The following is a 26804-nucleotide window of genomic DNA, read 5'->3' as shown; positions in this document are numbered from 1 at the left end:
AGTTTGGAAGCTGAGTTTGTGTGTGTTCTGTTGGACGCTACGCGTGCCTGCTATTTTGGATTAATATCCTTGGTCAGCCTGCCATGCACAACATCTGTTTTAGCCACGTTTAAAACTCCCTCTAGAGGCGTCTTTTTGATGTTTAGGGTGTGAGAAATATTGAAATACAATGTCAGCAATGCTTAATGGCCAACTTTTACAAGAGAACCCTGCCCTATAAAGAACAGGTATTCATTAGAAACAAGGGCATGCATTATAAACACCCACATGATTTATGTAACACATGAGAGCCGGAGGAAGGAATATATGGATCGAGATATGATAAAAGCCAGTAATATAGCTCAGTAAGCAAAGTGCTTGCTGCGTTCAGATCTGTCTGTACCCTGCAGTTCATACAATGCCATTATCATATCTAGCAATAGTATGAAAGCAAGGTATTGACCTTGTTTCTTGCCCTAGCCATCTCCTTCGTTTACTGTCATATTCCACTGTACAAAATTATCTTAGTCCAGTGCTCCAGATAACATTTTGCAGTGGGAGTATTTTACACCCTGTTTTTTAAATGGGAGTAAAATGATTTTTAGGGTGTAAAATAGTAAGCCCCATTACTAATGGGAGTATTTTATAAGCTAGTAAAAATATTTGTTAAATGTAAAGCAGAAATGTTTTTGTATAAAACATTCTTTGCACCTAGTCATTCATGCACATCGAAAGGTAAATTGTTACCTCTTCAGATCAGGCATTGGTAATAGTAGTTTCTTCCTGTGGCACTATGTGTACTACTGGTCCAAACATATTCATGGAGCTGTGTGGGTAAAAGCAGGGGGACATACACCTTATGTGACGGTTCCCCATTTTTTGATGGAAGTATTTCTACTGCCTATTTTTCCTTCTTTGGGGATAGTTGCCTATATTTAGGTATTAAACGTGGCTGTTATGCCCCTTGTCTGTACGGCAAGTCATCCAGCACTGTTGCTCTAAAAACGTTTGCTTGACTTGTCTCATATGCTGATTTCCATGTGTGTGACCCCATTCCTTTTGTTCTAAACTCTTGCCGTGATTGCTCAAATCCTGTTTTTCCTCTATCTTGACGTGCGTGGTTTGCTATATGTCAAGGCAGATCTGACTCAGGGGTTTGTTATCACATGTTCCTATCCCACCAGGGAACCTGTTTGGCTTGGAAGATTATTTATGTCTCTTATTTTTCGATTGAGAATGTATTATGCATAAATCAAAGAAAAAGTGGGCAAGCAAAAATAATGTCCAGGGCCCAACTGCATACTACAAAAGGGAATCACAAAGGTTCATGTTTTACTAAAACAGTACTCCTCACTGATGAGCCCCAACAAGGGCGAAACATGTTTGGGGATGCTTGTGGTCTCGTGCAGAAGGAATGTGACCTAGCAGTTTGGGCTGGACTGCCCCTTTTGGGGTGGGGCCAAGCCTGATTTGCATATGATCTTTCCCCTTCTGTAATGGCTTGGCAGGCGAAGAACGGTGGTCTGGAGGGTTGCCCAGAGCAATGCCAGTGGTTGAGATTCATTCTAAGCCTTCCAGCTATCACCTCTTTGTTTTTGACATTCACAGGGTGAACACAAGCAAGGGAGCTGGGACACCGGGTGCATGACAGAGCAAAAGGAATTAAACAGGGTTGAAGACCCAGTGACTGAACGAGTCACCCTGTTATATGTGGAGGAAGTCCTGAGACCGACGCCCACTTATAAAGTGAATATTGTGAAAGTCATAGCAGGAGAGTATATCAGGCAACCTATTGTCAGTCTGGAACCCTCACCTAATTATAAAGGGAATGTTGGCAAAGTCGTGGAGAGTATAATTGGCAATGAGAATGCAAGTCTGGGACCCACACCCAATTGCTAATAATCTGTGAGAATCAAGAAGAGGACAGAACACCTTTTGAATGGGAGAAAGGCAGGGGATGGAATCCATACCACAGGAGAAAAATAACATTCTGTAGAAAGGAGAACCAAAGGAAGAACCATACCCCTTGAACTGTTGAATTTATAAACTTTAAAGTGTCTGAAGAGCTCAGCTGAATAGAAATACTTTCTGAAATTGTGCTTTTGAACTATAAAGAAGCTGAGAAACTCTAGGGAATTGATCTCTCCCCCTTACTCCTGAGGATTGCGGATCTTTGTGGATCTTTGATTTTTGGTTTATTTGTACACCTTTTGGAATTGTGTGTGGGAACATTGGAAAAAGCTACAGATGGCCCGTTGAAAGACTATGGGCCTCACACGAGTCGGCCGGTAACGCCGGCGGATCACGGGTTTGGCGGAAGGGTTATTGCCCATTCCCCATTGGGCCCATTCAGGAATTCCTCATTCCCCATTTGGCCCAATGGGGAAAATTTGCGCTATTACCGCCGGCGGATTTCCCGCTGGCGGTAATCGTGCCGAAAATTGGCAATTTTGACACGGATTTCCCCCCAACTCAGAGCTGGGGGAAATCCACCAAAGCCATGATCTGGCAGACCCTTAAATGCGGTGGTAATATCACTACCGCCGCATTTAAGGGTTACCGCCAGACTCGTGATGAGGCCCTATATCCCTTTTCACTTTCTTTTGAATTTAGCCTGTACGGGTCAGGTAAGGATTTCGGACACAAGATAGAGAACTTTTTATTTTTTGGGATTCTGACACTGACATCCTTTATTTTGGTTGAGGCAGGAAACCCCTCGCTGCAATAGGGCTAGATAGGTCTTTCTCCAACCCTCTCTTTTCTTCAATAAAGTTTATAGCAAACATCACAAAACTCCTGTGCCCGAGTCTTACTCCTGATTCCTCACAGTGCCTACAATGAAACTAGATCATTGGCACCACCAGTTACAGATCAAAATACATACAATATTCACCAAATCTCTTATATAGACATTAAAGAGGTTACTTCAAATTCAGCATTGACATTATTGACATAAGTGATTTGCTTAGAGTAGACATATTAGATGAGTTTAGAAAACAAAACAGTATTAGTGAGGGTCAAATTCAAATATAACTAACAGGGGTTTCAGGGCAATTATCCCTTCTTCAGGAGTACGCCCTCATAGTATGTCTGCAAACATAATAATTACGATACAATACGTATTTAGCCATGAATTACCACATAAACATAGTTAACCTTAATTTACTAAGAAACAACCAAATACATCCCTAACCTTAAACATTTTGCCAAGAAGCCCTCATATTCTAAAAACAAGCAGAATATTAGAATCTAAAATGTAGTCCCATTAATACGAGTTTAGAACAGATAATAATTAGACCAACATCTGTAAAACATAGAAAGAAAATATACATCAGTTAACTAGATCTTGAGACCAAAAAACGCCATCAACAATTCTAAGGGAAAACATTGTACCTTGAAAGATTCCATCACATAAGTCTCCATTAATCAACATATTGTGTGAACACTGCAACAATAGAGAAAAATACAGTTGTAGTCACACCATATACTGTGTCGGAACATGAGTTTTAACAGCACCCCAGAAGCACAGAGCATAATAACTTAGCATTGAGTATACACATAGAGTACAAGTGCTCTTGCCGAGTGCAATGGATAGAGCAGGTCACCGCCTCTAAAATTAGAGTTGGGCATCCTCAATCGACGCTCACATATTGATTGTCAACCTGAGGACAATACAGTAACTAAAGCTGATCTCCATCTTGTAAAATGCTCACATTAGTGTTAACCTGTATAGATACACATTGAAACACTTTCATTCCCATCCCAAGGCAAAATATGAGTCCATACTTTAAAAAATCCTATCTGGTTGATTAAGTGTGAAATTCAAATCCAACATCCTGACATTGTGGTAAGTAGTAGTGAGAAACCAAAACTTCAATTCAAAACGAATCCAAACTGGTGCTAATCTGTATAAATGCAGTGCAATACCGTATACAGATACACCCAATACTATCAGTTTATTAGTGTACAGGAAAATAAAAAAAACATTTAAAATGTCCCAAAAAAATATTAAAACACCAGTAGTACTTTAACACATACCCAGGGAGCAGAAAAGAAACCAAATCACCAAAGACAGTGAAAAGCAACCCCATTCCTATCAGTGACATAGTCAAAGCCCAACCTACCTAAAAGTCTACATAGAACCAAAATTCACCAATTTTAAATTGAGGCATAGAAGGTTTAAAGAAATGTCAAAGAGAGTAAAACATATTTAGGGAAACATTTTAAATTAGCCTCAATGTCAAAATTCCTGATGAGCAAAGATACATAAAAATACCCAGTTTGCAGTATTGCACATATGTCATCTGTTCGTAACAACAGTAGATTAAATGAAGCAATTCACATCAAAGTACAAGTTCATTCACTTAGGACTCAAAGAGAACAGTGCATCAATCCAAAATATTTCACTTTGATGAAGCAACAGGACTTGTACTCCATGTGTATACTCACTGGTAAGTTATCATGCAAGAGGCTTTATTATTTTTGCAGAAATACTATGAGAGTGTACCCCTGAAGATGGGACAATTGTCCCAAAAAGCATAAGGTAGCCTGTGCTGGACCCTCATTAATTATACGTTTGAATTTGACCCTCAATAATACTGTTTTGTTTTCTAAACTCGACTAACATGCGTAGTCTAAGTTAGTGACTGTTGTCAATGATCAAATTATTTGAAGTAACCTCTATAATGTCTATATAAGAGATTTGGCGAATATTGTATGTGTTTTGATCTGTCAATGGTTGTGACAATAATCTGTTTTATGTTGTAGGCACTAGCTTTGACAAATTTTTACAGTTTTGAAATGTGAGTACAATTAATTGTTTTAGTAAAACATTAACTAATGTGATTCCCTTTTGTAGTGTGCAATTGGGCTCTGGAATAATTTTTGCCTGGACCCTTCTTCTTAGTTTATTTTGGGTTATGTCGGCAGAACCCTTCCAACTTGCACGTAAGTTATCTTTTTTGAAAACTTTGATTAATTTGAATGAATTCATATCTACCTTGAGTACAGTCCCCGTTCCTATACGGTTATGTGTAAATCAAGCCTCTTTCTTTGTACTCATTCATGTAAGTCCCTTAACTATGGCTTTTCAGGTAGCTGCTGGAAGGGCTGACTTTTAGAAGTTTGAAGAAAGCGATGTTGTTCTGCAGGTAGACATCCCACAGGAGTCTTGCATAGGAACTGGTGGTAGCAACTGGAATGTGATGACGAGAGCAGATATTTCTCAAGGGTTTCTATCAGCAATGGGATACATTCCACCAATGGGTTATGGGGGGCAGTGGCACTCAGAACCCAGACAGACAGCATCCAGTGCTGGCCTTGGCCATGTGCCTCTCATAAACTGTCAGGTAAACATCCCTGCACTGGTAAAGAACTGCATGCTCATTCCTTCATTCCTAAGGAGATCTAGGAGGAGAGCAAAAAAGATATGTTCGACTGCCGTGACATCACGGCAGGTGATTATGAATTAGTTGAGCCAATGTGGTGAAGTCACAATAAGAGGATATGGTATTTCAAAATTGGTTTAGCTCATAATGGTTCCCTATAGAAACAATACACAATATAACAAAACTGCTGTCCAAGCCCCTGCCTCCATTCATAGAGTAGATTCTTCTTCCATACCACTGTTATATTCCCATGTAGTGCAACAGAAAACATATACTGCCTTGCTGGCCACCCAAGGTATCACTCCTAAGCCTACCACTTCTGACCTTCCATCTGTTTCTCCTCGTGTGTGCAAATTCATTCTACTCAGAAATCAATCACTTCAAATCAAGCTACACATAATCTGGAGGATGTATCTATGAGGCTTTCAAACTCTCCAGCACTTTACACCAATGAAAGCCAAACTACAATATTTCCTCATCCGAGTCTCAATCATCATTGGTTGTCTCGTTCTCTAAACACACACCTCGTCCCCCATTTGGTTTTCCTTCAGCCCCTTCATTTGGGCTTGACTCTGCTCTCACAGTGATCAATACAAGTGTTTTCACTTTAACTAAATTTTATGAAGTTTTAGATAAGAAATCCTCATCACACACGGCTTCATTACGGCTTCATTACGATCAATCTCTGATAAACTTGACTGGATTGCGTGGAAGCAGCCCACTAGCAATAATTTGTTTCCTACACTTTCAATCACTAACTCTGGAAATACAGTTCCTTTGTGCCAAAACTCCTTGGTGATGCCAGACACTGGGACGTAGTGCCCAGACATCATGGTGGTCTCTTCCTCATAATCATTTATTCTATCAAATTCTTTGCAGTTCCCTGAAAATTACAATTCCGACTCCATTTCTCTCAAAGTAATAGAACTGCCAGGCTCTGAAATCCCTTTATATGATGTCTTTTGTCCAGTTGCACAAAATAAAAAGAACAAAAGAAAAAGAAACAGAAAACGTACTTCTGTTTCAAATTACAAATCAAAAAAGAAAATCTAAAAACATGACCATTTACCCCAAAAAGAGCTGCAAGCAAAAAACTAGAGCCTTCATTGCCAACATCTCGAAACCAACGAGTGTTCCTTCTTCGCCAGCTCATAGTCTACCTGAAGGCATTGACTATAATGTTGATCATGCTACTTCTCTGCCATCGAGAGCTCTCCCTCCTGTGTTGAAGCTGGCATCACTCCAATGTAAGACTACCAATGATGTTACACGTTCTAATCAAATGCATGACAACATCACACTGCCTTTAAATGTTCAATCAAACTTTGATAACGTAAATGAAGATCTTATGAATCTCTCTGTACATATCTCCAATTCAATCCCCATAATGGTGGTTGTGCACCAAATCTTCACAGCCCTCGCTCTACATCTGAAAAACATAAACAGACTTTTTGTGTTAATTGGAATGTGGATATATCCTCTTTCAAACCTCTTGAACAAAAATGTGCTGATTCTAGAGAATTGTTCATTCTGAATAAGGTCCATTCCTCTGAATCAGCTCCTGTGATGGCACAGGATTCTCCCCGTTCTCACACCATATCTAGTCAAGTTTTGTCCTCAAGCAGTGGCTTGAACTCAGACAACCAGGACTTGCATCCATCTGATCCTCTCCTGCTCAATAATGAACTGATAATAGTAACAATGTTAGATAGAATTTTATCGGATCCCTTCCCTAATAGGACAACACTCTTAAAGGTATTCAATGCTACCCCAGCACTTCAGCATATTCAATCTGAGGATATTGAATCTGTAAAATATCCCTTACCAACGAATTATGACACTGTAGAAGTCTCTATTCCTTCAATGATTGTGAAAAACATAGTGTGGCAAGAAAGACACATACTACAACAAAAGGGTCTGCACATTGAAGCACGGAAACCACCAAAACCTGCTGAACAACCAGTTCAACAACAAGGTCATTCTCAATGGCCATTTGAACCAACCACTAAACCGTTAGTTCATATAGCTGATCAATCATGTTGCAGTTGTGGAAGGGAATATAAAGTAACCAGTCAACAACCTATCCTAACAGCTGAAAATAAATCTAAATTGTCCTGGATATCTAAAGTTAAAGATGTCTTCTCTAAGTCTAATGCTCGCTAGAATGACTTGAATCAATTGCACACATGCTCTATGCCTACTTGGAACATGAGGGGCCTTTTCCCACCAATTATCAAAGAATGCACAAATACTGTACAAATTTGACATTGTGTTACTACAAAAAACTTGGCTGATGGTAGAACCAATTTGGTCTGACCAGCAAATTGTCTTGATACCTGGCAGCAAAAGCAGCTAGAGGCCATCCAGCACCAGGTCTTTTGATAGCAGTCAAAATCGATGCACAGCTGCAGCTCGAACAATGCTTCTCCCCTGACCCGGGAATCAAAGTTGTAAAAGTACATTCTCAAAATCCTCTCCAACCGCAATATCCCATGCCAGCAATTGTGAATATCTATCGCAACCCTATCTCCCCGAAGGAACCTCAATATTTTAATGAAATAGGAACCATATTAGATACTATATTACTTGACCAACAGATACAAAGTACTATCATTGCTGGTGATTTTAATATGAATTGTATTACATCAAATAAAAATCATCAAAAATCTCAAGCAGCTGAATGGATGGCTCTCATGAAACTTAGAAATGTTTCCATCCTAAATGGCTCAACACCTGAAGACTCCCCACCTGGCTTCACTTGGCCACGGGGTGTGAGTTCTTCCATATTAGACTATGTTTTTATTTCAACTAATGCAAACAAAAAAAATCACTTCCTTTAAAATCTCATCTAATTCAGCCAGTGATCACAACATATTAGAAACCCACTGGATTCCCTATCTCCTTCAAGAGCTGCATTACTATAATCATTCAATTCAAGTCAATGCCAGCAGAAATAGTTTATGCTGGAATCCCCCTATTATAGCTTCTTTATCTCTTTTATTAACCGAAGCATACTCACAAGATCATACTACCAAACAGTCCACCTATATTGATTAAATCTAAATAATTTCTCAATCAACACAGCATTGTGCTCGTCCAATATTTAAACACAAGCACACCTTTATTCCACTACTTTTCGAAAAATGAAGGCAAGTATTATGGTCCTTGGCTCCTCTTGCCCATTCTAATCAGAGGAGTAAAATAAGGACGAATTACAAGAATAAGATCAAATCAATGATGGCTATCCAAAAACAAGATGATGCAGAAAAGATGCTTCAGGCGATAATGAGGAAATCTGCAGGTGAGATATGGCGTTTTATTCATTATCAATCTGCCAATGCTCGTAAATCACTTGAGTTAAATCTAATAAATGAATCAAAGTGGAGAACTCATTTTCAAGAGCTGCTTAACAAGCCTAACCCAATATCACAATTTCTCTTTTTGCCAGACCCAGATCTGACAAAGTTCTCATTTGACACTCGAGATATTATTCTTATAATAAAGAACCTAAGCATGTCTACAGCCCCCGGACCAGACAATCTTACCTATGCTATTCTGAAAGCAAACCCTGAGACGTGGGCCTCAGTACTCAAGCTAATATTTAAATAAGTTATTTATTCAAATCATATACCGTCCTCTTGGCAAGAATCAATCGTAATCCTGATATTTAAAAAAGAAGACAGAATCAATCCTAATAATTATAGGCCAATAGCTCGTTTAGATGCACCGGGCAAGATATTCGCAAGATCGATCCTATGTGATTTTCTAACATGTCTACGTGAATCCAATTTACATGACAAATGCCAATCGAGATTTGTCACTGGAATTGGAACTGAATTACATTTAATGATAATATCAGCAATAAGAAAACAAGCCATTCTGACTAAACAACCATCTTTTTGCCCTTACATATTTTATGCAAGCTTTTGACTCTGTTCCACGTGAGATTTTATGGACTAAATTTTTTAATGCCAAGTGCAATTTGTTTTCTATTTAATTCATCAATTTTATTTTAACACTTCAATTAAGGTAAAACTCACCAGCAATGGATCATTGACAAATGCTATCTGAACAAATGCGGGTCTAAAACAAGGATGTGCTCTTTTGTCAATTTAATAAAATTTTTATATCAACGATATACATAACATTTTTAAATCTGTGCATGCTTTTTCCCCCAAACTAGGGTTCTTAGGAATACTGTATCTCCTCTATGTGGATGATTTAATAATTTTAGGTAAAACTTCTATAGGACTCCAAAGAAAGCTTATAGCCCTTGGCACCTAGACAGATGAAAATCACTTAACCATTAAGACAATCAAATCGAATATCCTTGTTTTTCATCACCACTTACCCAAATCAGGTTTTAAATTTAATTGGTTGTTCTCAAAAACTACTGTGTCTCAAACATTGCATTATAAATATATTGGTGTTAATATTAATTATCTTCCAAGTAAAACTGAATTTAAGAGCTGAATGAGATTTTTGGCTATACAACGTAAAGCTATCCAGTGAAAATTTTGAAAATTCTCTATATCTTCTGCACTAACCTATTATAAACAAAAAGTAGTCCCTATGATAACTTATCGAGCCAAGACAAAACTTCCAACTGACCACCCAAGGTGGGACGTTCTAGAAGGTATCTATTGTAAAAAGCTTATAACTCTTCCACTATGTACACCAATTCCCATCATTAGATTTGAACTGGGCCTTAATGTTTGTTGGAAAACATTAGCAGTTTGTAGGAAATGTTTACTTTCAACAGACACATCACACAACCTTTTCCCAGCACTTAAATCCCTACTCTAATCTCATGCACCTGGCCCTCTACAATCATGGAAAAATTGCTGTCTAGTACTATTGGAAGAGGCTGATATTTCAGTGGATATGCTGTTAGAAAACCCTGAAAAAGCTAAACTTAAAGTTTGGCTTTGCGACTGAAGATGCCCTTGGGAGAAATGTAACACCTATATGACCTTCAAATCTGGCACTTTAATTTATGAATCTATGAATGAGCTCCCACAGTATCAAGTGAATTTTCCAGATCCTATATATGCTAATTCAAGACTATGGGCCTCATTACACGGACGGCGGTAAGGGTTAACGGTCACCGTTAATGGTACCGGTGACCGTTAACCCTTACCGCCTTACTACGAGGTCCCTTTGCGGGTTGGAGACTTTAACGCCTGCTTTTTGCAGGCGTTAAAAACCAACCTGCAAAGGGACCAGGGAGCTAATTACGGTACCGCAATTTGCGGTGCCGTAATTAGCACCTTCCCCATTCCCATTATGCCCTATGGGGCAAAAATGGGAATGGGGAAGGGCAATGGGGAAAGGGGGAATTACCGCCCCACCAACCTTTGAATAGGGTGGTAATTCCCCTTTCCTCCAAGGCGGTGCCGGTATTTTACCGGCATGGACCAAGGTGCTAATAGCACCTTGGTCCACCGCCTAACGTGTAATGAGGCCCTATGTCTACATTTGAATCTTTGGCCAACAAAAACCAAAATAGCTCATTATAATAAAACGGTCCATTTAGATATTTTTTGTCGGTTCTGCAAAATACAGGAACATGCTAAAACTCTGCAACACCTAATAACTGATTGTTCTGCCCTGGTGAATCTAGACATAAACACTTTCATAAACATTTTAATCATATGCTATTAACCAAGGAACAACTATGGGTTGAAATCTTCAATGCAACCAGAATTATATTGAATATCGCTATGGTGCAGTTTCTCCTATCCTTGAATTTTGGGCCACTAAACCTGACCCAGGTTACCTCTTGGGAAATTATTTCAACAGTTCTATACTTGTATACTGTGTGATGATAAAAGGTGCATCGATAAACTCTATTCAAATCAATAATGTCTAGTTACTATTATATTACTATTTTAAGTGTTCAAGGGTGAGGATATTGGTTTTTAGTGAACTTGATTTTAAACAAATCTTTACAACTAATTAGTGGTTTTATTCATTCGTTTTTATACCAAGGCACTTTTTAGGAAATGTGCACGACAGCTATCATTTATGGGACTTCCGTGCAGACGGAAATATTCATGCATGACATGTATTTAAATTAACAGTTCTCAAATGCAATTCCACTATGATTTTATTTATCCAGGGATGAGTTTTATGCTGGTTTTAATTAAATTGGTTTTATATCATTGTTCTGCCTAGTTTGTGTCCAGTTGTGTGCCCAGTGCCAAAATGTAATATTTTGTCATATTAATGAGCTCTACAAATTATTGATTTATGATAGTAACTCTCAATTGATTGCTTTTCAATGATTTGAATGAAAGTAGCTACTATTTAGTAATTTGTGTTCTACATTGAACTGTTTTATCAAAATTGCCAGAGGGTTAGTTAGGAATCAATCCAATTTTCTCATCTCGATTGTTTTTAATGCTATTTATTTTCACATTTGAATCTACCATGCTTGGCTAACGTGAAAAAAGGGACACAAGCTGATGTTAAACATTATAATTTATGTTTCACTTTATTTTATCAGCAGCTTGTCAAATTTCAAAAGGGAAATGAGTTGATGTTAAACATGCTTCGAGGAGTATGACTATGTTATCTTGTTAAATGCTGCTAAATGTTTTACGATTGTAACATTAGATTGAAAAAGTTGAAATTTCAACTAAATCAATTTCTGAGATTAAAAAAAAGAAAACAATACAGTCAGCGCTCATGTTTTGATTCTAACCCATACATTGCTTACTTTGCTCACAGAGATGCCCAATGATTGACAGGGACAACTAGGTTTGTGACCAGAGGTAGTCAAGCCAAATCATTCATATGTATAGACAAGCAAGAAAGGACTACAGACAGTGTTTGCAGTAAGACTGCAGCAAGTGCTCCTTCTGTCCTCACCATTCTTAAAAGAATGAAAAAACGATGTCGAGGTGAGCTACTTTCACTCGAAATGGACAACTGGATCATATATTTCAAGGCGTGCATGCAGGGGTACAGATTATTGAGTAATAAATGCATTTCAAATACGCAATAGGGGGAGCAGTATGGGCGCTAAAAAACAATAAGCAATGCCTTTATCAATGTAATGGTGTTCATTCTATTAAGATCATGAGGAAATACTGATGCAGTGAGCAATGCTAACATCAGCTGCACACAACTGCATGTGATTTACCTTACTGAGCTATCTCACAGGCATATCAGAGCCTTAAACCCTTAAACTAGCTCATCAAATAAATAGATCAAATGATATCCGAAATTAATGAATGTGTTTTGCTTAAAATGAAGGGCCTTAAAAATAAAGATCGAGACATTGGATCATTATATATTTAAATTAAAAATTCAGTTTTTCCTCAGATATTGTAGTGGCAACAAATCACATACGAATTACATAATCTCATATCTCTTCCTATGTGCCAGTCTCCTTCCTTGGCTCTTTGTCTAGCCTCTATGTCCACTTTTCCCTACCAACCCTCCCAAAGCTCCTAAGTCAACGACTTGTTTTGGTGATGTTCTCCTATATCCCACTCAAACCCCATCAGCCCTGTCGCTTTCCTGTCCCTGGTGTGTCGGGATGCTTTTGCTGTTTGCTCTCCTCTAACTCCTCTGCTACCACCAATCTTTTCACAATCGGCAGTATTGACTGCCACCTACCTTTGCTCTGCAGACACAGAGGAGCACAAGGGAGGAACACAACACATTTCCCCAGTAGGCACATATTCCCATTAGTGTCCCTCATCAGACATTTGCAAGGAAGGTGTCATATTGAACAGAGGTGGGTCCGAAGGAGTCTGGGGGTAGGAGTCGCCCCAGTCCCATTCTCCACTCCCAGAGCATATTGTTTATTGGTTAAAAAAACAACCTTAGCAAGACATTCTTTTAAAAAGTAATAAATAGTATTGAGTGAAGATCGAATACAGAAATAATAAAAACCACACCCACAAAAAGGAAACACAGAAATTAAACAAGTAAATTTCCTGATGTAATAGTTCCTTACTCAATTATGCCACAAAAACAAAAGCAATATACTCAGACCATAAAACGAATAAGTTTGTGAATAAAATACCATTCATAAGGTAATCAATATACCAAATTGTCTACCCAAGGATAGGGAGGTTATACTGGCCTAGTCATGTTTGTCCAGATTAACTCAAGTAATTTATTTTCAGATAATGAATAAATGTGACTACTGAAACCAACATAGACACTTGTGTGGCCTCAATACATTTTCCGCAGAATGATTCCTGGTATGCACAAACAACCCGAGTCAAAGTACTTTTGAAAATGACAGTAACTCCTAGTTCTTAATATGGAACATTATGTTAGTAAGTGCTTCAAGGTTTTCGGTTTTGCCCTTATGTTTACAAAATCTATATTTAGCCTCTATCACCGACAATCTTTTCTGTCTAATCAGAACCTCCTTGGTGGGAAGAAGGTTCCAACGGAACCGCAAGTAATTATCCCAGATCTGGGCACCAGGACATTTCACCAAGTAATGTACCAGAGTTCACCTTACTTCTGTGTTCATGTTGCAGGTGAGATAAGCTGATGTAGCCATTCAAGCCCTCTGTGTTTGCACACCAATCAAATTCAAAAAGCTTTTTTTTTACTTATCAAGTCATCCTTTCCCATTTCTAGTATGCACAATAGAGTTTCACAGGGATCAGTGACCTCACCATGGCTTAGGTATACTGTATTGTCGTAGGGCCGCAAACAATTGGAATACAATAGCAAAAGACGCCAATGGCCTTTGGCTTTCAAGGACATTAGTCCAGGTTTGTGTCTAATGGCACTCATGGGCACTGAATTAGGGACCCCCAAGACCTTGAGCCAAAACAAACCCTCAATCCAGGTAAGGAAGTCCAAGACGAAAATAGAAGAGGACCCAAAAAGTGGGGCCCTCCCGTCCCCTGCACACTGTTTACTGATGCCACATAGGGCCTTCAAATATATGGATATAGATATATAACAGCAGTTTGTTAGTTGAGCATATAACAATTTATTTGGCAAAGAGGAAAACAAAATTTGCCAAAAGGCACATTCTGTTGTACAAAGTAATTCGTGACGTTTAACATATTAAAACAAATTGCGAAGAAGCAATAAATGATGGAGAGGTGATGCTGTCCAATTGTGGAGTGGCCGACGCGTTTCGAGGGTAACCTCTTCTTCATAAGGGCCCAATTGAACTGTTGACAACATTTCAAGGAGACAAAAAGTAAAATCTTTTATTTTATTTCCATAACAGTCAAGGACTGACTGACAAGCTGTACATAACTCGGGATGCTAGCGAGATGGTGAAGAGCAGAATACTGGAGATCTAGTATGGTGAAAAGAGTGAACTAACAGATCAAAGAGAAACACTCTATACTAATAGCTAAACACATAACAAAGGAGATGTATTGTGTGAGATCCACCTACATGGTGGGATCTAGAAAATGGCGTGATGAAGAGTCAGACAGATCGAGATAAGCCAAAAGCGGTAGTGGGTTCTAAATAGCAAGGACCACCCTTGAATAGTGAAAAAGCTGAGTCAATATGGGGAGCGTGTTTAAGAAAAAACCATACCCCTCCTGTGGACGGAGAAAGAATAACTCCAAAAGAGCGCTACTGAATAAAATAAATAATACTTAAAATAAACCGGAATTGGTTTTAAAGAATGCACTCACTCGAGTTGCGGGACGAGTAGCCAAGGCAACAGGGGCATCCGTGTGGTCAACAAGTATTCGAAACAATTATACGATGCAGGGCATCTGCAAAGAGACACGTACTGCTGGCACCTAAGTGGGGACATATACATTTCTGTTATACTGGAGAAAAATAAACCTGGGGTCTCCCAACCGGGCAAAGGGACCCAAGTAGCGGTAGCTTACCTGTACAGTGCGGGGAACACTGTTAGTGGAAACTGAAACCGGCAGGCAGTGGCTCCGCGCGGTCGTAACCTAGGGAACGAGCTGTGCTGGGGACACGCCGTCAGACGTAGAAAGGAAACTAAATAATAAACATAGAAAAGGGCATAGAAGCCGGTGAGTGAGGAATATGGAGGCCATCATGCAATGGCGCATAGTGCAAGCGTACTCATAGGGACTGACCAGAGATCAGGATAAATAAGAAAAGTAGAGTTAATATGTTCCATAATGAAACATAAGAATTCTGGTGTTCACCATCGCAACGCATTTTATAATTTTGGTTCTAATGGAACAGAAATTTGTGAATAGTACAATAATCGTTACAGTCATGATAGATAGCACAAATGGTACATGCAGTTTACTCTTAATAGTCCAAAACAAATCATGTAGAGTCATGAGGCTACTCATTATATAGTGAGACAAGTATAATTCAATGGCAAGGGGATAAAAGATTGCGATGTAGCCTATTACTCATACAAGGTTCGAACGAATGGAGAGATGGTTCAATTGGTCATTCGTGAACAGGTGCAAACATTTAAGTGAATATAGGCAAGTCAAACATAGGAAAATACAGTTCCCTTGAAGAAAACATCAAAGTCACAACACTTGTAATGACAAAGAAAAAAATTTTTTTTAAGGTCCGGGATACTGACACTTGTGTATAGTAGTTGGCGATGTAACATGTGAGTTTCACAATTCACTATAGAAAGCAACTCAAAGAGAATTCATCATTCAGACCCTTAGGTTGCAAAGTGTCAAGTGTGTGGATCCAGTACTTCTCTCGCTGTGACAACAAGGATTGGTAATTGCCACCTCTGTGTGGACGTTTGACAATTTCTATGACTTGAAATTTAATTTGTGCAATCGTATGTTGGAATTCGATGAAGTGCCTTGCCACTGGGGATCTGAGATTCTTACATCTGATGGTGGATTTGTGTTCTGACCATCTTTCTTTGACGGGTCTTGTGGTTTGTCCTATGTATAATTTACCACAGGGACATTTCAATGAGTAGATGACACCTGCGGAGAGGCAGGTGGAAAAGTCTCTGATTTTGAATTTCTTCCCAGTTTGTGGGTGAGATATCGTTTCACCTTTTATAACATTGTTACAGTTCGTACAGTTCAAGCAGGGAAAGGTACCCTTCTTTATGGTACTCAGTACAAGTTGTTTGTCTTTAGGAGGTCTTTCCGCTCTCACTAGTTTATCTTTGAGATTATGTCCACGTTTAAAGGCCATCATTGGTGCTTTGGGAAATAATTTCAGGAGAGAGGGATCATTGTGTAGTATGGTCCAATTTTTACGCAGAGTTTTGCTGATTTGGAAACTCTGTCGTGAGTACTTTGAAATGTAGAGTAGCGGTGTGGACTTATCCTTGACTTTAGGGATGCGTAGTTGTTCCTTCGTGAAGGTCTCTGATCTGTTGCGGGCTTCTCCTGTGATAGTATCTGGATACCCCCTAGATCCAAATCGTTCAACTAGAAATGAACATTCTGAGTCAAGGCCTGCTGGGTCTGAGATAATTCTCTTCAATCTTAACATTTGACTGAATGGTAGGCTTTTGAGCATGGGTTTAGGATGGAAACTGCTGAAATGTAAAAGATTATTCACGTCTGTTGGTTTATGGTACACCGTGGTGTCGATGTGACCCTCTTTGATCTGTAAGCTCACATCCAAAAAATGTAATGAAGGGTCCCCTACTTCCATTGTGAATTTGATTGTGTTGTTCACTGAATTCAGATGTTCCAAAAAAAGATCCAATTCATCTCGTGTACCACACCAGATACCGAAGATATCATCTATATAACGTTTCCAGGTCAAGATTTTAAATGACCAAAATGGGTGATCCAACACGTTTTCTTTTTCAAATTTATACATGTAGGTGTTAGCATAAACCGGAGCCATGGCCGACCCCATTGAAGTACCTGATGATTGTACATAGTATTGGCCCTGAAATCTAAAGTAACTGTTGTGAAGAATTATTTCCAGTAATTCCACAATAAATTCTTTGTTCCCTCTTATATGTTCATGATTCAACAGGAGCCAGAGTACAGCATCAACCCCTTCGATGTGGGGAATAGAGGTGTAAAGGCTGCATACATCCATACTAAAGAGAATGCAGCTAGTGTCCAGGGCTATGATTTCTTGTAGACAGTTGAGGAAGTCTGTAGTGTCCTTCAGGTAGGTTGGTATTTCCTGGATTAGAGGTTGAAGTAAACGATCCACATAGATGGCCAATGGGTCAAATATGCTATCAGTTCCCGCAACTATTGGTCTGAGTGGCGGATTAATGTTGTCTTTATGAACCTTTGGTAAGCCATAGAACACAGGCGTGATTGGATATTTGTTTATAAGGAACTGACTTGTTTTTGAATCAATCCAGTTGTTTTCCAAAGCATTGTCAATAGCTTTCTGGATGATGGCTTTGATTCTAAGTAGTGGATCATTATCAAGTTTTGTGTAAGTAACGGTGTCGTTAAGTAGTTCCAGACATCTCCGTGTGTAGTAGGATGAATCCATGATCACGATTGCCCCACCCTTATCCGCAGGTTTGATAGTTAAATCTTCATCTTTAGCCAGCTGTTCAACATGTTCAAGTTGGCTATTCTTAATATTAACTGGTTTAGTGCTATGGTAATTAATTCTTTTGAGGTCATTAATGACACTCTTCTCGAAGAGATCCAAGATCGAATTTTGAATCTGAGGGTCGAAAGTACTCTTGGGGCGCATCTGTAGGATGTCATCCTCTAGGGCCTGTGATTCTGTATCCAAATCGGATTCGAAAAACATCTTCAATCTTAATTTCCTCAACAATCTGTGAAGACAGATTTTTTCTTCAAATAGTGATGTGTTGCAAGTAGGAACAAAGGAAAGACCACGGTTTAAGATATCAAGTTGGCCACTCGTCAGGTTTTTGCTTGATAGGTTGATGACTAGATTTTCACTTATTTGTATCTTCCTTTTTGTGTTTTTCTTGCCTCGTCGTGTTTTTCTTTTTCTTTTTGTCTGTCTCTCAGGCCTAAAAAAACACCTGTGGTACTAGCAACTGTCCCAGATTGAGATGGTGTAAGGTGGGGAATTGTGGTCCCAGGTGTTGGTACTTGCTGTGGAATTTGTTCTTGTGACTGGTCTTTCGGTATTGGTTCTCCCACACTGCTACTACTACTATCACTCCCTGAGTTGGAGTTGTTAAGATTATTAGCTCGACTTCTGCTGGCGTTTCTGTGATGGTAAAACTCCTGCCAGGTATACACGATATCGTTCAAATAATCGAACGTATCGCGTTTAAATTTACGAAGTTTCCTTTGTTCTATGTCTGCTTTGTAATTGCTCAATTTGGAATTGATATCTTCCAAAAGTTGTGTCAGATCCTCTTTTGACTTGAATTCTGAAAGCTGTATTGTCAGTGCTTCTATGTCTTTGTCGATGGATGTCAATGGATGTCAATGACTTGGAAAGTTCCTCAATCGTAAGTAAGATCAAGTCAAGTGAACACTTGTTCAGAATTTGATCCCATTTAGCAACAAATGCTTTGCTCTCGCTGCAGAGTGTAGGTCTCAAATATACCCTCAATCCTCTAGGGATTCTCTGTGATTTGTAATATTCCACTAGGGTACTGGCATGTAATTTCTGCGATATCTCGCGTCTAATGAGTTTTTCTAATTGAAAGATTATTTTGTCTGGGCTGACTTTACTCTGTAAAGATTGGTCTGTATCCTTGATGAGAGTCCAAGACCCCAATCTTCCAATTTTACATTTCCATATTATAATTTTGGACTTATTTTGCCCTAAAAAAATCTAATTAGAGGGATAATTGAAAATGTGCAGTAACACAACTTAATTCTTTTCAATTGTGAAATGAAATGTTCTGTTTTCACCCTCAGATAATTCATGAGAACATTTCTGTTTGAAGCACTTGTGATTGGAAAGCAAGGTAGACAATTGTCTTGACCCTTTCTAGGGCAACCCCATTCACAGAGCAACTGGTTTTTCGTGCACTCCTTACAAGCGAAATTACCTGAGTTTTTGGGGAATTGATGATATTGTTTTCCCTCTCAAAGCCTTCAAATGCTGCCAGAAGGTGGCCCTAACTCTGTTTGATTGCAGTCCAATAACCCAAAATCGTCGGCATAGGCCAACCACATTATGGGAATATTTCCATTTTAGGCAAGGCAAAAGAAGCTCTCTCCAACAAAGAGCCCACCTCAAAAATGCACCCCTGTCTCAGGCCATTACTTGTGGGAATCTTTTCAGATAGACTGCCCTCCATTTTTAGTCTAACTTGAACATTAGTGTCCTCATGTAATTTGATGATCAGGTTTAACAGACCCTCAGCAATGCCCCATTTCATTAGTTTCGCCCAATGTCATGATCTAGAGACAGTATCAAAAGCATTGGATAGGTCCAAGGTGGCTAGATGTATTACAGAGTATTTTCCTTTGTTGACTAAGTCCTGAAGACAGCTCAACACATATCCATTTAAGTTTGTGCCATGATTTTTTTTGGAGGCTGGTCTCAAATGTATAGAACAAGCCCTTTATCAGCCATGTTGCACCTTTCATGGATATCTTCTGCCATTGCTAGCTTCCCTTCAGTGCCATTATGGCTCCAAGGTTCTGAACCCAATCCGCTTCTGAGACGGCATTGATGACATTTTCTCCAGAACCTTTATTTTGATTGCTCATTAAGACCCAGAAAAATTATGAGTCTTTCTTCTGAAGATATACCAACATCTATTCGGCATCGCCTGAACCATGGCTGCACAGTGATTTCTTACTCAGTTCTTATGTTTTAACCTGATTTTCTTGATTTGCTTCAAACAGTCATTTTCCTACCCGCATTGTTTCTTGATTTGTCGTATCAAGGACCTCATTTTCTTTTTTTCTGCCACTTCCTCATCATATCTGTGAGTTTTCTTATTAATGGGTTGTTTATTTTTGTTCTTATTCCATTTCTCAACATGTGTGGTCTCTATCGTGTTCTGCAAGAAGTTACCAAAATTCTTGTAAGTGAATGTCAAACATTTCCAATCATAATGGGTGCCTTTGACTACACCTTTAACTTCTTCATTCACCTTATATATCTTTTGTTGGTTCCATTTAATTCTATTGGAGGCATAATTAAGCCCAATGTCTTCATCGTATTTCTCTCAACCTCTTCCCATAGACCAATTGAATGAACTGGTCAATAAACTGTGATCAATCCAGTCATTTTGGGTGATTTTGCAGTTGCTACATTTGGTCATCAGAAAATTGTTGAGGAAGATGTAATCCAGGACAGATTTCCTGTCACTGTTATGTCAAATGATGTATTCCGCTGTGTCCATGTTTGTGGAGCCATCCAAGAAATACATCTCCACACTATATAAATTTGTTTTCCATTTGCTGCCATTCAAATCCAATAATTGGGGATCCCCAAAATCAGCACTGTCCCATGTGGGTGTTTTGAATGACAGGACTACAACTGCCTCCAGGTCAAGAGAAGTTGAATTGAAATCACCAAGGACAATGACGTGCCCATCTTTGTGGGACTCCATCCAGTCCACGGAAAAAGTGGTGAGGACTTCAAGGTAGGAATCTAGCTGTTCTATGCCCTTGTGCCAATAGATATTGCAACTCAGAAGTTGTACAGACATCCGTTTGGTGTGAATTTCTCACTCAGTGGCCAAGAGACCAATTCTAAGGTCATATGTTATAATGAGCTTACGCAACTGTCAGGTCTGCACATAGTCACGATGCCGCCTTTTGGCCTCTCCCTCACGCCCTTAATTGCCAAATGTGCAGTCACAATATATCCATCTATAGTGAGTGCTTCCATCAACCAGGTCTCCTGGAGACAAATTAAATCTAATGTTCTCAACATGCGCCCCACAGATGGATTGGTGAATACATGCTTGTGACCTCCTGTATTCCAGGTGGCTAGTGTAAAGGCTGTACGTGCTAGAACCTACATATATGGGATTCTCAGCTTGGATTTAAAGTTGCTGTCAACCAAGACCAATCCAATTGATGTTCATCCCCCTCCACTGTCATTCTGTCAAGACCAATCCTTTTATCCTGTTTGCCCGCATTCATTGTGCAAGTGATTTGTTGTGAGGGAGTGGTGTGTTGACATTGTTCATGGTTGGTGATTGGGGCCGTCCCCATCATGTGTGAGGCCCTGGACGTATCCATGGTGTCCTTGGCAACAACTGTCTGATTTATGGACTGGAGCTCAAAGCAACACTACCAAAACAACACAAATGGTGAGCTTCCAGTTCCTGCTTCCAGCATGGAGTCAGGAGCCCTGACAGACAAGAACAAGTACGGATGAGGCAGTGATTGCAAGCAGAATGAATGTGTGTATGTATGTGGTTAAGGGGTCAATAAGTTAATGTGGGTGAATGCAGAGAATGGTCCCCCCTTGCTAAGAGGAGCAGAAAAGGGGAGCGTGTGTAATACTGTTCTGGGCTTATTTGTCATTACGGTAAAACCAAAGTGAATTGTAACTTTGAGATACTGGACCACCACCCTGAACATGTTTTCTTACAGAGTTGTGTCTTGTTTTACTTGCATTATGTGGAAAACCAACATGATGGGTGCTTTTGCATGGCCATGCTGCCCCATACGGTTTTGTATTCACCACACCGTAAGGCCTGTGTTCCTCATCATTATGGCCATTAGCACCCGTGTAGTTTTCTATGCGGGTGCTAATGGTGTTTCATTTTTTTTAAAAGAAAGGTACCTTACCTGCGTGGTGTCATCGTTTCCAAGTCTGTTTTATATGTTGTTGACCGTCACGTCATTAACAGAGAAAACAAAGTTGGGAGACTACAACGTAGTTTCGCACAGAACCAAAACTCTCTTAGCAACCGTGTAAGAAACTACATGCAGAGACGTCTTTATGGGAGGGCAAAAGGGGCACTTGCCCCAGGCCCCCACCTTGGAGGGGTGGCCCACAAACCTGCTGTATCTAAAGAAGTAACTTACATTGTTCACCAGACTTCAAAGGCACCTTTTATGACATGCTTCTGAGACTCTAAGCCTATTTTGTAATTGTTGTGTACAGGTACATTCTGCTCTGCTTTCTGTGTTCATTGTGGCATTCATAGTCTGTGCAGTCACTGCAGCACAACTCCTGTAGCATTCCTCCTGTAGTGGAAGGGGTTCTAGAGAGAAGACACTGGACCAGACATCGCAGGCCTCTGGCAAGCATATTTTTCTTATTTGACACAAAAAACGGGTTGTCCTTTTGTACAATTCAAAGGTTTTATTGCATATCTATAAATAACAGTTTCACAAGCCTGTAGTTTGGGTGTATTTAAAGCTTTTAATTGCAAAATAGAAACCCGGATGAAATCTATTAGGATCACATAAGTAAAGATAGAATAATTCCCATTTAGCATAATATGCTTCCATAACTTTTTGTTTTTTGAAATTGTCATGTTTGATAATGTGAATTGTGCACTTTGCAGGTCAGTCCTAGAAAATGGGATTAATTTATTCATGGTAAGAACTAGAAAAGAAAAGGGTAAAGTACAGACATTGTAGAGTGGGTGCAAATCCCAGTGTCACCTCTTAACCAATGTGTGATCCTGGTCATCTCATTTAATCTCGTATATTGCCTAACCTGTTAAAATGACCTGTCTCTAAAACTTTGGAAATTGTCTCTCTTCAGAGGGATTTTGTTGTCAGTTGTTCATCTTGAAAAAAGCCCCACTCATGGTTTCACTGGCTTTAGTGTTGCTTCCGCTATAATAATAGTGAGCTTTGATATGTTGCACACCAGAGCTACTTTGCTTGTTGATATCAATTTCCCTCTTCTAATCTCAGTATGGCTGAATACGGACTCGTTCCTGTTAGCTTCTAATCTTCATCCACTGGCTATGCTATGGTATCTGTATCTGTCTCCTTGCTTTCAATTGGTTTCCCGTTTGCATTAGGCACCTAATTTGAGTCATCTGTCTATTCTGGACTATGTGCACCTTTTTCATACGATCTGTGTTCTGCATTTAGACTATGGCCGCTCTACCTTCCTCATGCCTGGTATTGATGTAAAGTGTGCTCTACCTATGCTAGAACACAAGTACCCTTGTCATTGACTTCTAATGTTGGCCTTCAAATGCTACTTGTTTATCCTTCAGATTACAGCAAGAATTAACAGTGTAGTGGGACAGAAAGGGTGTCCCCATGATTATTTTGATCGCTGCTAAGCAGCACATCAAGCTATGGGTTGTGAGTACGATGAGGAGGGGCACGACCAGATATATTGGATCGTTTAACTGCTTTGGTTCAGTGGAGGGGTGGCCCAAAGGTGTCCGTGCCCCGGGCCCCAAAAGTGTTTAAAATGGCCCTGACTACATGGGTGACTAAGAGGTGAGGGGAAGCAGGCAAGAGAAGAAGTTGTGAAGGGGAGAGGGTGCTGGCCAGCACCACTCAGGCTGTTCGCTACTTGGTCGTGTACCATATGATTCAGCCCGTGTTCAGAGCATACTGATTGTTCAGCACTCTCTTCTAGAGTGCTAATTTACAAAAAAAAAGGGTTTGAGTTTGGGAAAGGGGATATGGATTTGAGAGAGATGGGGAGATGAGTGGATAACCAGAGTGTTGGGGGTGTCCAATGCATTGTGCAGCTGCAAGAAGGTAAAAAGTTGTAAATAAAAACATTCACGGTAGAAAATGAGGCAGCAAAAATACATGGAGCCAAGACAATGTTCTCTTCATACTTGAACCTGCATTTCCAACATGAGCAAGCCACAAATAATAATGCTTGTCATTTTGAACATGGTGAATAGGAAGTGCTGGAGTTTGTGAGCTTCTGACAAACTCGTGCAACACTGCGTACTCACAGAAGTGCTTTAAATTCTTTTCCTTCTAAACTGTTGCCTAATCCGAAACATTCGCTGACAGCACACTCAGGCATATACAAAAAACATCAGACATATTTTGTTTATTTTTAGATTAAAATGCGTAATTTACTGAATTATTAAACTTTGCAGATTCATTTATTTCTCCCAAATACACGTTCCCCTGGTCAAAGGAAAATGTAGGTGTGACAGTTCTAATTTCAGCATGTTTCTCCTCCAAAGAAAGAGTCAATCATTTTCCTTTGTGTAGTCTGTTGAAAGTCTACTGCAAAGTGGGGGTCAGGCTGGATACAGAGCTGAAATGCACGTAGCACAGGCACACACAGGGATTAAAGGTGCATACTGTCCTGATGAATAGTGTATTAGATGAAGTGCTGTGAGGTTCACTCATCAATTGCTGCAGTTGATCACTCACGGTACTTATTGCAAGACACACCAATGGGAACATTGGCAAGGAGTTGTCAACCGGGCATTTTATATGCTTGAAGATGTAGTTTACAGTATTCAAGACTTATTGGTTCTATGCCCAAAGGTATATTACCAGTGTAAATTGATCATTTCTTTAGCAGCGATAATGCCATATTTTAGGATCTTTAAGAAGGACTGGAGGTTATGCACATCATTAAAATAGTAGAAAATATTAATGATCTACTGCCTAAATGTATCTCCCATAGAGATGTATGCATGCTTCTCACCAGCTGCCAATATATCTAATTTTCACCCACTGGCCTTACCTGCTCCTTTGTATGTCGAGAGGACTTGGCGAAGTTAGGGGCTTCTCCATGTTCCAAGGAGAAGTTATAACACTGCAGGAAAACACACCCGTATTACCCAGAAGAATCGAAAATGTAAGGAGGAAAAGCAGTCAACGTAAAAACCTCCAGTGAAGGATAGGTTTCTGGTAGGTTGCTATCTACCATTGATGTTTTACGAGGAGAGGGTTATTTTTTGCGGAAGTCAGCATAAACAGCACAAGGTTTTTGAATGCCCAAGGTCCAAGAGAGATTGGAAGTGAAGTCAAGTGGGTAAGGTAGGGAACAAAAGAAGGAAGGCAATCTCCAGTGAAAAATTGGCCTGATCAAACTTGAAGGAAAGTAGAAAGTAATGAATCCAGGAAGACTGTACTCGAACCAAGTTATAGGCCCCCCGAAGGTCCAGTTTGGTGAAAATGGAGGCATGAGTTAATTGGTCGAGTAAATGGCCAATGAGGAGAATCGGATAACATTTTTTTACTGTGATATGGTTTAACTTCTGGTAATCAATACAGGGATGTAAGTCCCCTTCCCTCTTTGGAACAATGAATAGTGGACTAGCAGCAGGAGACTTGGAAGGCCATATGTGACCTAAGCAAAGGGCAAACTGCAGGTAATCTTTAAGCACCTGATCTTCGGAGGGGGACAAATAATAGATCCGACCAAAGGGAATCACTGCATCTTGGAGCAAATCAATGGGGCAATCATATGGCCTATGAGGTGGGAGATGTTCAGCAGAACCTTTATCAAAGACCTGGTATACTCCTGATATTCTGCAGGTATCCCTGGTATTGTGGCCCCTACCAGATGTAAAGGGGAATCGAGATCCATGGGTTGGTCCAGTAGCGTCAATTGAGCAAGTGCCCCTAATACTTGTGATGGAGAGTGCAAGGCTTCAGAAAAAGAGAGACATGTTCTCTGACAATATGGGGATTCGAAATAGACTGAACCCAAAGACCAATCTACGACAGGATTGTGCAACTTTAACCAGGGGATTCCCAAGATTAGTCGAACTGAGGGGTGGTAATGAGATTGAATGTTATTATTTCCCTATGTGTTTCCTGTATGATCAACATCAAAGGAGCAGTCTGTTGCCTGATGGGATAAGAAACAAGGGAAGAGCCGTCAACCGCCTGTACTGGTTCGCGGTACTTTTTGTTTTGCAGTGGAAGGTTGAGAGCTGCTGCCAAAGAGATGTCAATATTTTTTATTTTTTAATTTTTTTAATTTAATTATTTGTATTGCGCCGTTAACTCGCGAGTTTCGGGGAGCAGAAACGTGGACACAAAGACAACAGAAATGGACGGGACAGTTCCTGGAATCAATGATTTAGTGGGTCATGAAAGTGGTCAGTTGAAAAGATATGTTTTCACTAATTTACGAAAACGTAAGTAGTTAGATTCTTTCCTTATGTGGGCTGGCAGATTATTCCAGATACCTGCTGTAATGACTAGGAAGGATTTTCCCAGTCCAGATCTAAGTTTGTGTGGCATCACTGCAATCCTATTTTGATCCGAGGATCTCAAGGCGCGGCTTGGAACATAAGAGCGTACTTTCGATTTTAGATAGCCTGGTGCCTTCCCGTGGATGCATCTGTGGGCTGTTGTGAGAGCCTTGAAGTGGGTTCTGCTCTCCACTTTGAGCCAATGTAGTTCCTTCCTAGATGCACTGATGTGGTCTGATTTAGATTTGCATTTGATTATCCTAACTGCGTTATTTTGGATAATCTGGAACGCTTGGATGTTTTTTTTGTTGGCTCCTAGCATAAGTGCGTTCCCATAATCCAAACGGGAAAGAATGGTTGCTCTGGCTACTGTGGCACAGTTGTTCTCCGTGAGATACGGTCTAATAGTTCTGAGGAGTCTCAAGTAGTAATTGCAGGTTTTTTTTATGTATTGAGTCTGGACCTCTGCTCCTAAAGATGCTTCCATCATCATACCCAAAGTTTTTACTTTGTCAAGTACT

The 26804-nt window shown here is 39.8% G+C and overlaps 1 protein-coding gene across 1 annotated transcript; it reads right to left on the bottom strand.

The window, feature by feature from the left end:
- Nucleotides 1–14313: 14313 nt before the first annotated feature.
- Nucleotides 14314–18512, bottom strand: LOC138481456 (uncharacterized). Its single transcript, XM_069613606.1, has 3 exons — nt 15209–18512; nt 15005–15115; nt 14314–14524 (listed from the first exon to the last, which is right to left on the bottom strand). The coding sequence occupies exon 1, from the start codon at nt 18030–18032 to the stop codon at nt 15945–15947; it is 2088 nt and encodes a 695-aa protein (XP_069469707.1). The 5' UTR covers nt 18033–18512; the 3' UTR covers nt 14314–14524; nt 15005–15115; nt 15209–15944.
- Nucleotides 18513–26804: the final 8292 nt, after the last annotated feature.

The sequence above is a fragment of the Ambystoma mexicanum genome, chromosome 5p (assembly GCF_040938575.1).
Source record: "Ambystoma mexicanum isolate Mex_15411 chromosome 5p, UKY_AmexF1_1, whole genome shotgun sequence".
Classification (NCBI taxonomy): Eukaryota; Metazoa; Chordata; class Amphibia; order Caudata; family Ambystomatidae; genus Ambystoma; species Ambystoma mexicanum.
Note: the sequence above shows the minus strand (reverse complement) of the source record. Positions and strands in the feature narration are given on the sequence as shown.